This window comes from Crinia signifera, chromosome 11 (genome assembly GCF_055691185.1).
Source record: "Crinia signifera chromosome 11, ASM5569118v1, whole genome shotgun sequence".
NCBI lineage: Eukaryota > Metazoa > Chordata > Amphibia > Anura > Myobatrachidae > Crinia > Crinia signifera.
The window spans coordinates 60,611,902-60,624,004 of NC_139227.1; the positions used below are offsets into that span (position 1 = coordinate 60,611,902).

A 12,103-nucleotide genomic window follows, 5' to 3' on the forward strand; every position below is an offset into this window, starting at 1 on the left:
CAACGACCCTGGAAGTGCTGCCCCAACACAACAGCTCCCCAGCCCCGGAGGCTGGCATCGGTCGTGACTATCGTCCAATCCCAGATTCCGAAACGTCGGCCCTCCAACAAATTGGCCAACAGTAGCCACCACTGGAGAGAGAGACGGCTGCAGGGCGATAACACCACCATCTTGTACATGTGCAAGTGGGAGCCCGACCACTTCCTGAGCAGGTCTAATTGAAAGGTCCTTGAATGGAAACGCCCGAACTGCAGAGCCTCGAACGAGGCTACCATCTTGCCCAGCAATCGGATACATAAGTGCACCGACACTCTCCGAGGTCGAAGCACCTGCCGAACCAACTCCTGCAGGGACAACATCTTTTCCCGAGGCAGAAAAACTTTTTGAACCTCCGTGTCCAAAATCAACCCCAGGAATACAATCCTTCTTGAAGGATTCAGCTGAGATTTCTGGTAGTTGAGAATCCAGCCATGGGTCAATAACGTCTGGCAGGTTACCTGAATCGCCTGCGTCAACTGATCCCTGGATTCGGCCTTGATGAGTAAATCGTCCAAATACGGAACGATCTTTACTCCCAGAGAATGAAGCACCTCTACCATCACTGCCATTACCTTGGTAAACAGACGTGGCGCCGATGAAAGGCCAAATGGCAGAGCCCGAAACTGAAAATGGAGATCCCTTATCGCGAAGCGAAGAAACTTCTGATGCGGAACGTAAATGGGAATATGCAAATAAGCATCTTTGACATCCAAAGATGCTAAAAATTCCCCCGGCTCCAGCCCTGCAACCACAGAACGAAGAGACTCCATTTTGAATCTGTGGTACGTGATATATACGTTTAAAGCTTTTAAATTCAATATTGGTCGAACCGAACCGTCCGGTTTCGGAACCAGGAACAGGGGAGAATAAAAACCCTCTGTGCGTTGTTCGGCAGGAACCGGCATTATAACTCCTGCGGTCAACAGTTTCTGTACTGCTTGAAGAAGCAACTGACGGTTCAACTCCACGTGAGGCAAACCTATTGTAAAAAACTGGTGAGGGGGAGTACCGGAAAACTCCAGTCTGTACCCCTGCGCAATGACGGACAAAACCCACTTGTCCTTGCAAGACCCCTCCCAGGCCTGCCGGAAGTCCAACAGGCGAGCCCCTACTCTGGGATCCCCCAGGTAGGAGGGCCGGGAGTCCTGCTGCGGGCTTTTCGGTTTGCTTGACGTCTGCGCGCCGAGCAGCTGGTCCTGAGGCAGTGGTTGCTCCACCAAACCCTCTGCCTCTGCCACGAGAAGCGGTAAAGGATCCTCTGGACTTACCTCTGAACTTAGGTGCCCCCCGAAAGGAGCGAAAGGCCGGCCCTTGATAAGGCTTTTTGGGAGGCGGAGTCGCGGAAGGCAGGAAAGTTGATTTGCCTCCTGTGGCCAGAGAAATCAACTTGTCTAACTCCGGCCCAAACAAGACCTCTCCCGTAAACGGAAGAGCCTCTACCGCCCTTTTAATGTCCGCCTCCGCTTGCCAGGACTTAAGCCACAAAGACCTCCTGGCCGTAATGGACTGAGCCGAGATTCTTGCCACCAGAGCCGCAGAATCCCTTGCAGCCTCTCCAATATACATTGCAGATTCCCGCATCTGTTCTGCTAACTGAATGAACTCCTCAGAAGAACCTTGATCATTCAGACCCTTTGACAAATCCTCCGCCCATTTCTCCATGGCCCTACTGACCCAGGAGATCACGAGAATGGGCCGAAGTGACACACCTGCGGTTGAAAAAATCTGCTTAAGCCCCGCCTCCAGACGCCTATCTGGCGCCTCCTTGAGGGCCACTGCCCCAGGAATGGGAAGTGCCGCTTTTTTGGAAAGCTTTGACACGGACGCGTCTGCCAACGGCGGAGTCTCCCATTTTGCCCTAGCCTCCGGAGCAAATGGGTAAGAGGCCTTAAACCGCCTAGATAACTGAAACTTTTTTTCTGGAGACCTCCAAATATCCAGAAGAGGTTTCTCCAATTCCATAGACTCTGGGAAGGTGACCACCGCCTTAGCAGACCTCCCAAAAATAGAAACCTGCGTCGGCGGCTCCTGCTCGCTAACATTGAGAGTAGATTTAATAGCCTGAATGAGAGCCTCTATACCCTGGGCCTCTTCCTGAGGAACGTCCTCTACAGGATCAATAGGATCCTCCTGAAACATATCCCCTTCCAAGGGGTCCCCCGGTTCATCCTCTGAAGTATCCCCCTGTAACAATAAAGGAACACCTCTTTTCCTCGGGGGAGGTGGAGCACTTGCGGACCCCGAAGGCACCGCAGCTGCTTGGGCCAACGCCTTCACTGATGTAATCAGTTCTCTGGCCCAGGTAGGCTCCGCAGCAGACAAGGAAGCCAATTGCACCTGCAATGACTCCCTGTCCCTGCGAGACGCAGCCATCTCTGATGCCAGAGTGGCTAACACACTGGTAACTCCCTCAGTGTTCAGAATAGGGACCTGACTCTGCCCAGCATCCCCTTTGAAGCAATCCTTACACAAGGATACACCCTTCACATGCTGCGTAAACTGTTGCTCACACTTAGTGCATACAAACAGCTTTGGAGAAGCTTTTGACTGAGACTTGGCTGTCATGCTGCACACACACACACCCCTTACACACACACAGGTGAAAGGAGGTGAAATAAGCCAGACAAAGAGAGCCCCCAACAAGGACCCCACACCAAGAGCAAAAGCACCACACTAATAGGGGGAGAGGAGCGCACCTTCCCCGAATTAGGCCCACCTGATAATCTCTCCAGCGGGGAAGTCTCACAAGAGAAAATCCCCTCCACTCACCAGCGCAGCATTCAATAATATCCAGGCTGAAGAGGGAGAGAAAGCGTCCTGCTGTCCTGTTCCAGTGAACTGTAGAGGCACCGGTCTGGCGCAGAGGACTGCAGCTAGGACGCGACCACTCACTGGTCCGCCCCTTCCTCTCATCAGAGCGCGCGCTGTATACAGCGGCGCTGATTGGCTGTCTGCTCCCTGCTGGACCAGCGAATTAACCCTGGTCCAGCCGTCACCCAGCGCTATGCGCTCGCACGCCCTGCTCTCTCCGGCGGGCGACTAGGTCGCGGCCCCGTAACACAAGCCGCAGGCAGCTGTGGCGGGACCCAGACGCTGATGCGTCTGTGACCGGAGTCAGCCGCGTGCGCCGCAAGCGGTGCCGCTCTGACTCCCCGGAGAGCTGTCCCACGTTGCAGGCAGCCGGCACGCGCTGGCTGTCTGTGTCAAAAAGTTCAAAAAACAAGTAAAACAAAAAGGCCCCAAACGGAGCCCTTGCCCAGGGATCCGACTCCTCCGGGCACTAAACTAAGACTGAGGTCTGAGGGGGGAATAGAGGGGGAGGAGCCATACCACAGTTCAAGTTTCTTAAAGTGCCGACTCCTCCGATACACCACTCTATTCCCAGCGTAGACTTCAGTGTCCCCAAGGATGAAGGAGAAATCACAACTTAATAAGGGAGGGATCTTTCTTGTGGCTGCCATGGATCTCTATGAAGAAATGGAATTATCGCCTTATATTATTATAAGTATAATAATTCGCTGGTTTCTTCTACGATCTTATGGCAGCCCTATTTAGGGACATACCAAAGCAAGAAAGGGAGGGAGACTTAATCAATGCAACTTATTTTTTCAAGAAAATGGTGTCCAGGCGACTAAAGTAAAGATAAACATCTCCGGGCACCAGAGACTTCCGTGCGTCTCACCCGACTCAACACTGCGGTTCACACGCCGGAAACGGATACAGATGCAGCCAGACCGTGGAGCGCACATGCTGTCTGCGTATACAGGAAGTGCGCGATGACGTGTGCTCTCCACTGGCCGGAAACCTTGTACTAACAGGGTTCCCTGATATACGGCGTGATTAGCCGCCGTTCATTTAACAGGTTTTCTATTTTTACACTAAAAAACGATATTTAAATGTAATCACTAAATAAGTCTGTCTCCTCCTTTATAACTAGAGATAAGTTATTACTGTTTTTATGTATATTTACGGGCACTGTGAGAACTAATTAGCCACAGGTGTATGACATAACTAGAGGGAGGGTATTTAAACCCAGTCCTCTCTCCAGCAAGACATCCTTGAAAAAGCTGCATTTCAGCAGCGAAATGCGTAGGTTCTTGCTACATACACGGAATAGCCACCCCATTCCACCTCAGAAGAGATTGGCAACTGTTCCAGCAGAGGTTCATCAGTGTACCATCATTTGGAAAAAAGCACTTTCCACTCTTCCTTCCAACAGACTGAGAGGCATGCCACCTCCCTAAGGACCCGGTGACACATTACCTATCAGGAAGAATTCCTCCTCACTCACTGGACGCCAATCCTTCATTAAATCCAATTGGACTTTCCCAGTAGTGGTGGACACATAAAGGGTGATTATTCGCACGCTCATGTCATTGCACTGAGCGCACTTATTTTTATGAACATATTTTTTATTACTATTTTTCATTTATAACAAGTGTTTGCTCAAAGCAATTTTTGTTGTATACAGTGATTTCCATGATGTCATTTATCAATTAAATGTTATTTTAATATATATGTTTTTATTGTACATTTAGCGCAGTTTACCCTTCCTGACCATGTCGTATCCTGACCATGTCGTATTTATTCAAAACACATTTTCCCCAAAGTGGGCTGAAGGAATGTCCAAAGCATAATGCTTTGTGAATGTGTGTACAGACGACCAGGTAGCAGCTTGGCAGATGTCTGTCATCAATGCTTGAGCCTTCCTAGCCCATGATACTGCCATGGCTCTTATAGAGTTTGCTTTAACAATCTGGAGTAGCTGGCCTTCCTTCTTGTTCATAAGCAAATGTAATGAGACTTCTTATCCATCTAGCTAGAGTCTGTTTAGATGGAACCATTCCTTTTCTTGGACCTTCTGGTATTATAAATAAGTGTTTGGACTTTCTAATACCTTGTACTCTTTGAAGATATATAGAGATGGCCCTGACTAAGTCTAATGAGTGCAGTTCTTCAGGAGTAGATGGATCCGCATAGAATGCAGGTAAGAATTTCCTGATTAAGGTGGAACTTCAATACGACTTAGGCAAGAAGTCTGGATGTGTTCTCAACCAAACTATTTGGGAAACAAATCAAATAAGGCTCTTCTGCCCATAAAGCTTGAATTCACTAAATTCTTCTGGCAGAAGTTATTGCAACCAGGAATAGAACTTTCCATGAAAGAAATTTCAATTATGCTGAGGACAATGGTTCAAAGGGTGCTCTCACCAGTCGATTCAAAACCACATTAAGGTCCCAAGGTGCAACCATAGATTTCCTTGTCGGTCTGATTTTCTTAATAGCCTTACAGAATCTGTTTACCAAATCTTCTTTGGCTAATTTTCTATCCAACAAGACACTAAGGGCTGCTATTTGACATTTTATAGTAGATATAGCAAGCCCCATATGAAACCCTTCATAAGGAAATTGAAGCACTTGGGGAGTAGGAACCCTTGCCATTGTACGCCACATTCTATAATAAGCCATAGAGGATACTTTTTTCCTAGCTTTTAGCAATACTTCAATTACTTGATCAGATACACCAGTTTGTCTTAGGGGGGGTACACACCAGAACGATTAGGGCTCAATTCCATCAATCTGGATCCAATTCCGACCGATTGGATGCAGATTGTGTGTAGATTGTGCATGTTTAGGTCCAATTCCGATCCGATTCCAATCCAATGCGCGTCCCCGCTGTCGTTTGGTCGTTTTACAGATCCTACCTGCTGCAGTGAGGATCTGTAAAAGATCCATTCAACTGGATACAGACTCAGATCGGATTGGGATCAGATTGGATGCAGATCGTTAGCAGATTGTGTGGCTCCAACAGATCGTGCGAGCATCACACAATCTGCTAACAATCTACTAACAATCAGGATCGTTCTGGTGTGTACCTGGCCTTAGATGTCTCCTTTCAACTTCCAGGCCCTGAGACCAAATATACTTGGAATGGGATGCTATACTGGACCCTGCATTAAAAAGATCTGGTCTTATTGGCAAGACCATAGGTTTCTCCACTGCCAGCTTCAGCATCATCGGGAACCACAGCCTCCTGGGCCAAAAGGGAAGGATTGCTATAACTGTTACCTTGTCCTCCAGTGTCTTCTTGAGGACACAGCCTTATCAATGGAGTCGGAGGAAACAGATAGCCTAGACGACAATCCCATTTGACTGAAAATGCATCTGTCACTAGCATTCCAGGTAGATAAAATCTTGCATAGTATTTCTCTACCTGGCAGTTCTTGTGGGTGGCCATGAAGTCTATTTCTGGTTTTCCGAACTTCCTTATTACCATCTGAAAGACTGCTGGGTTGAGTGCCCATTCGCCCGGCATAATGTCTCTCCTGCTCAGGTAGTCTGCAATTTTGTTTTCCTTGCCCGGAACATACATTGCGGAGAGTGATTTCAGATTCTTCTCTGCCCATGGTAGAATTGGTTTCATTACACTCATAATGGACCTGCTTTTGGTACCCCCTAGATGATTCAGGTGCGCCACTACTGAAATATTGTCTGAGAAGACCTTCAAGTGTTGGTTCTTCAACATTTCCTTAAAGTGACAGATTGCTCGCTACACTGCCATTGCCTCTCTTACATTCGAAGTTAGGTGACTCTCTTCTTTCGACCATCTTCCTTGTACTGTGAGATCTGCCAGATGAGCGCCCCACCCTGACAGACTTGTGTCGGCAGTAAGGTTGACATATTGGCATAGCTGAAGGTATGAAGGTAAGATAGTGGGGGTATGAAAAGGTCGGAGGACGCGTACGGCCGCCCCTCGCGGGCTCGCCACGCTTCGGGTTCACGTTGATTGTGGGGTGGTGTTAACTATTTTTGGGGGGCCATTTCACTGGTCAGGGGGGGGGGGTTTGGAGTCTCTGGCACATTTAACATTGTTCCCTATGTTGATTTGGGTAAATTGAGGCATTTTACATTGTTTCCTATGGGAAATCGCGGGCATCGCGTCGGTACCATCTTATGCTTATTTTGGCCGCATACGATGCGACCGACGCGATTTTGACTTTTTCAATGCATTTCAATGGGAAATCACAGGCATCGCGTCGGTCGCATCGCAGACCATTAAAAATTACCCGCGATGCCCGCGATTGTGGCCATGCTAGGAAACAAGTACATATATATATATATATATATATATATATATATATATATATATATATATATATATATATATATATATACATACACACACACACACACACATACATATATACACATCCATCCATACATACATACATACATACACACACACACACACACACACACACACACACACACACACACACACACATACATACATACATACATACATACATACATACATACATACATACATACATACATAATATAATGAACTAAAAATAAAAGTAGCTAATATCTCCCAAAAATAAGAGCTTACTTCGGCAAGGGAGAACTCTGCTTATGGGGGGGGGGGGGGGAAGGATCCATACTGCTCACAGGACCAATACCGCAGAGTGAATGACTCCAGCCCTGACTTGTGCAGGCATATATATCAAGTAACCCGGAAGTGACCCTTTTCTGCGGTTTAACACAGGTTAAAACCCGAATCATTGTGCCGCCCTCCGGGCGTCTTACCCGGAAGTCTCCATATACCGGAAGTCTGCTTCAGATAGCACACGCTGACTGCGCGTCTGACATCAGTGAGGGCAGAGCTTCAGTAACCAGGTCCCGACACCTGCAAGGACCAGTGCAACAGATCCTGGCGCCACTACTCCCCGGCATGAGAGTCCGTCATATCACTGCCTCTGTGTAAATACATTACGGCGCCCATATCCTCCGGAACACGCTGGCAGTCCCATACTGCATATATATTAAACCAGGATGGAAGCTCTTAGAGGCCAACCTGATTCCATTCCCCCAAGGCAGCCAACCCTGAAGTAAGCTCCACAACATAAAATTACACCCTACACTGTCTAACCTTTTAGGAGACAGGAAAAAAGACACAGAGAAAAGGGAGGTGTGGAATTATATACCCCAGGTGGACGGAGTCTATTCAAAAAATCACCATGTCTAATCCTAGGAATAAGGGGAATATCCCTAAGTATGGCAGCCATGGGATCGTAGAAGAAAACTGGTTCTCCTTGTGTTAATGGAAAGGAGCTAGAAGAATGTTGAGAGAATGACATAGGTCGAGATTTCACCATTTCATCCCTCTGCTTATCTAACAACTGCACTAAAGCAGTAACTGACCTGCCCAGAGCCGTAAGCCCACGCTGGTTCTGTCTGCTCTACCCTCTAAGTTGTAGCACCCATGGGTCTCACAGCTGCGCAAACAGGGCACATATCCCATTGAGCCATCTGTTCAGGGGTTAATGCTAGTGCACAAACTCTGCACGCGCTCAATGTGTTAAGGGCTCCCTCCCCCAAGGCTGCAGACTGCCTTTCTGTCATGATTAATAATCACACAGTGCAAAATGACAGGCATATAGTACTCAGTCAATGTATAGCCAGTACTTATCTTGTCTGAAGCCTCCGGACACTTCCTCCGGATAGTGGGATTGGCGAAGCCCAGGAGAATCAATCACTCTGCAGGATACAGCGTTTCAGCTCCGCAGTCAGCTTCTCCCAAAATGGTGGCAAGCAGAGTGAGGGAAGAGACCATCTGTCCCTGCTACAGCGGGGTCTGTGGTTAAATGGCACCAAACTACCCCCTGTAGCCACTCCCAGCATGCAGATTCTCCTAACCCAAGTGTCTCCCCTACATTTTGGGACCACTTGGATCTGCCCGCAGGCCCTGTCACAAGCTGCTATCTCTATGGAGAATTCAGCTTGCAAACCCTGTGTAAAATGGCCGCCGCCATCACGGAGCGCCCATCTTCCATGATCCCCCCGTGAGGAGCCGGTTCAGGGACACTCCAGGGCCCAGGCAGCCTCTCAAAAGAGGCTGAAAAGCACAGCACAGAGAGCCCAGACAGAGACTCTCTGTGCACATGGAGCTGACAGTACGCGCTTCTGTCAGCCCCTGCTGTGCTGAAAGTGTGTGGATTTTAATAGAAACCTCACACTGTTTCCTACCTGACTAAGTGTAAAATTAATAAAATAAAAAACACCTAACTATCTCTAAATCTTCTGGCTGGGGATTTTGGGATGCAGAGGGAGGAGCCTACCTCTCAAAGCTTTTAGCATAGGTGCCTGGCTCCTCCGGACCCTCCTTCATCCCAATGTGAGCTGTGTCACCATTGTTCCCTAGTGCACCATTACTAAACTACACCATACAGCGACAGGAATTTATGTTTATCTTAGAACATAGCTCACTGAATGCTTTATATGATGATCCAGTATACACCTGTTCTGCTGTTGTTATGCTACAGGCACAAGCTTCAGGGAAGTATTTCAGGTAAATAATGGACAGGTGCTTAGTAGCGGCAGCTGTCTTTTCTGTAGTACGATATGATTTTTAACCATGACACTGCTGTTTTATACAGTAGGTCTAGGAACGGTAATACAGATAAGGCTGACCTTTGTGCACCCAGCCTGTGTGCATGCTTACTAGTTGGGTTACCGAGCTGATCATGTTGTAACATGAAGAGTTTTAGCACTAACCATTTCAATGTTTTAAACCAGTCACTGCTTACAACTGATAGGCACTTTCATTAAAATTTTCAGGATTCCTTCTTTCATTGCTCTCAAATAAATGATACAGTATTGTTTTCATCTTCTTACTAATGGATGGTCCACAGTGTCAAATGCAGCAGACAGGTCAAGAAGAATAAGCAGAGAGTAGTGGCCCTTAGATTTGGCAGCATGAAGATCATTGCAGACTTTTGTGAGGGCAGTTTCAGTGGAGTGGAGAGAACGGAAGCCATATTGAAATGGGTCAAGCAGAGAGTGGGAGGAAAGAAAGTCAGTGATATATAGCCCATGTCCCCGAAAGCCAGGACCCTGCCCCCTATATATACTCAACTATTTATCTGCCTATCTAATTGTACTAGATACTTGGCGTAACAATTGTGAATGGTTTTACAGGGCAAAAACAGCAAGGACAAAATGTACAAATTGCTGCTCACCTGGTTCTTCTTGATGAGCAGTTGCACAGTCGGGAGATCCTTTCCGTGCTCTGTAGAGAGGGCCATCGGCATTCTCTCCTTTACCCAAAGCTGAGAGAGAAAAGAGCACAAATAAAAGAGCTCAAATTCGGTGCACATAGTGGGCAGAGTCATTTATGCATTAATGTTCAAGGACAAAAATGTACGGCTTTTAAATACAACTGAGCCATTCCTTACTATTTCATCTTCCAGATCTCTATTAAATTGGTGCCCCTCCTTGGATGCCAGCAACAACTTCCTCCGTTCACTGAGAGGTGCATGTAGTGTAGAGAACTTAGATGCAACTGTCTTATGCTTGGAGTCAACTTCTACTATGTTGGCATCTTCCTGACCCAAAGCCTGAGCTTGACTCTGTATAGCCTCCAACTCCTTCTCTCTCACTTCCATCTGGTTCTCTAGCATCTGAAAATAGGAGATGATCGAGTGGAAATTTGCACCATTACACAAAAATATATCAAATTAACATTGAACATTGTGAATAAGGAATTTTCTAGCCTAACTAGCTTTCTTTTTTTTTTTCTATAAAATTTGAGGGCTTCTCCCAAATACCTTTATAAAGCTGGAAGACTAACAAAGAAAAGGGGCATTTGGAGACGATAAATCTCAGGTAGTGAATGATGAGCCATATTCACTTAGTGCTCAATTATTAACAATGCACAATAATAAGCAATTCATATTTATCTGCCTACTGTAATTTAGACAATGAAAGCAAGTCCAGAATAGGAAAATGATTTCTAGGACTGTACATCAACACTTCATAAATATGCCAATTTCTAAACCTCAACTTCTCATGTTAAACATATACATTTTAGTAAGTAAAAAAAAACAAAAAAAAAACACAGAGACGACATTCTCGCAATACCTGTTGCTTATTTAGTAGGATGTTTACACTAGTGAGATCTTTTCCATAGTCATCAGACTGAAGTTGCCCCTCAAGATTTTGCAACCAACTTTCCAAAGCAGAGCAACTTTGTGTGAACAGTTCTGCCCTGTTGGCATCAAACAGGCACCGTGCTTTACTTTTGGTGGTAGACTCCAGGTCATTCCAAAGGCTGTGGAGGGAATCCAGTTTCTCTCTCACCACTGGTTCCAGTTCTGGCTTTTCTGCAATAAGCTGTTTTCCTTCCTAGTAAAAAATAATATTTACAAGTCAGGCCACAAAGAAATTTCTAGTTAGGCTGATGTGGCACTTAAAATTGAGGCACTATTGCAAAACTTAAAAAATAAATACCCCCTCCCCCCCAAAGACTAGTCATATTGCTACCTCTAACGATTTTATTTTCATCCTACCATATCTATTTTGTCCAGCCAGTCTTTATTTGATGCCAGCTCTGCCATGAAGGCTTGGTGCTTTTGCCACTTGCTGTGCAGGTTACGGGCTTCATCATAAGACACATCCTGAGCAGTCAACATCTTCTCATTGATCCACAGAGTTAGCTGTCAATCAAATAGGACATGGATTTGATATTGGCCATTACTTAATCATGAGCTCTGTTAGACAATCAGTATATAGCCAAGTAGATAAGTACAACAGAGAATATATGCTGTACTCAATTAAGACGACACTGCAGCAATACCAAGTATGTGTCCAATGTTTCAGATATATTTCCCTGAGGAAAGATAAATACAACTGAAATGTTGAACACTTACCTGCTATTGCTACATGCACACTTGCGCGCGCACACACACTGAAAAAAATGTATATATTCACCTCTTGACAGTCCTGGAGGAAATGCTGGAGATCACGATTGTCCTTGAGACGAGTTAAAACATTGTTAGCTGCTTCCCTATTTTTCTTGTGCCTAGGAAAATCAATGAGAATAGAAAGTAAATAAATATAAATAGTATTACACACTGAAACACTACCCCCCCCCCCCCCACACACACCCCCACCCCTTTGCTGTGGCAGTAAGCAGGACACAATTCCAAAATAACTTAAAATATTAAAATCACACAAAAGGAATCTTAAAATCCTTAATCCCCCTGCCAACCAACCAACAAAA

General features: G+C 46.2%; 1 protein-coding gene across 4 annotated transcripts in view; it reads right to left on the minus strand.

Annotated features, from left to right (window-relative positions):
- The window catches only part of SPTBN2 (spectrin beta, non-erythrocytic 2), a 268,184-nt gene that overhangs the window by 61,570 nt on the left and 194,511 nt on the right, over positions 1 to 12,103 (minus strand). For all 4 annotated transcript variants that reach the window (XM_083165163.1, XM_083165165.1, XM_083165164.1 and 1 more), the window contains 5 exons: positions 11,812 to 11,902; positions 11,391 to 11,537; positions 10,963 to 11,226; positions 10,278 to 10,502; positions 10,062 to 10,151 (listed from right to left, as the gene is read on the minus strand). In XM_083165163.1, coding sequence (XP_083021289.1) covers positions 10,062 to 10,151; positions 10,278 to 10,502; positions 10,963 to 11,226; positions 11,391 to 11,537; positions 11,812 to 11,902 — 817 coding nt within the window. The remainder of the gene's footprint in view (positions 1 to 10,061; positions 10,152 to 10,277; positions 10,503 to 10,962; positions 11,227 to 11,390; positions 11,538 to 11,811; positions 11,903 to 12,103) is intronic.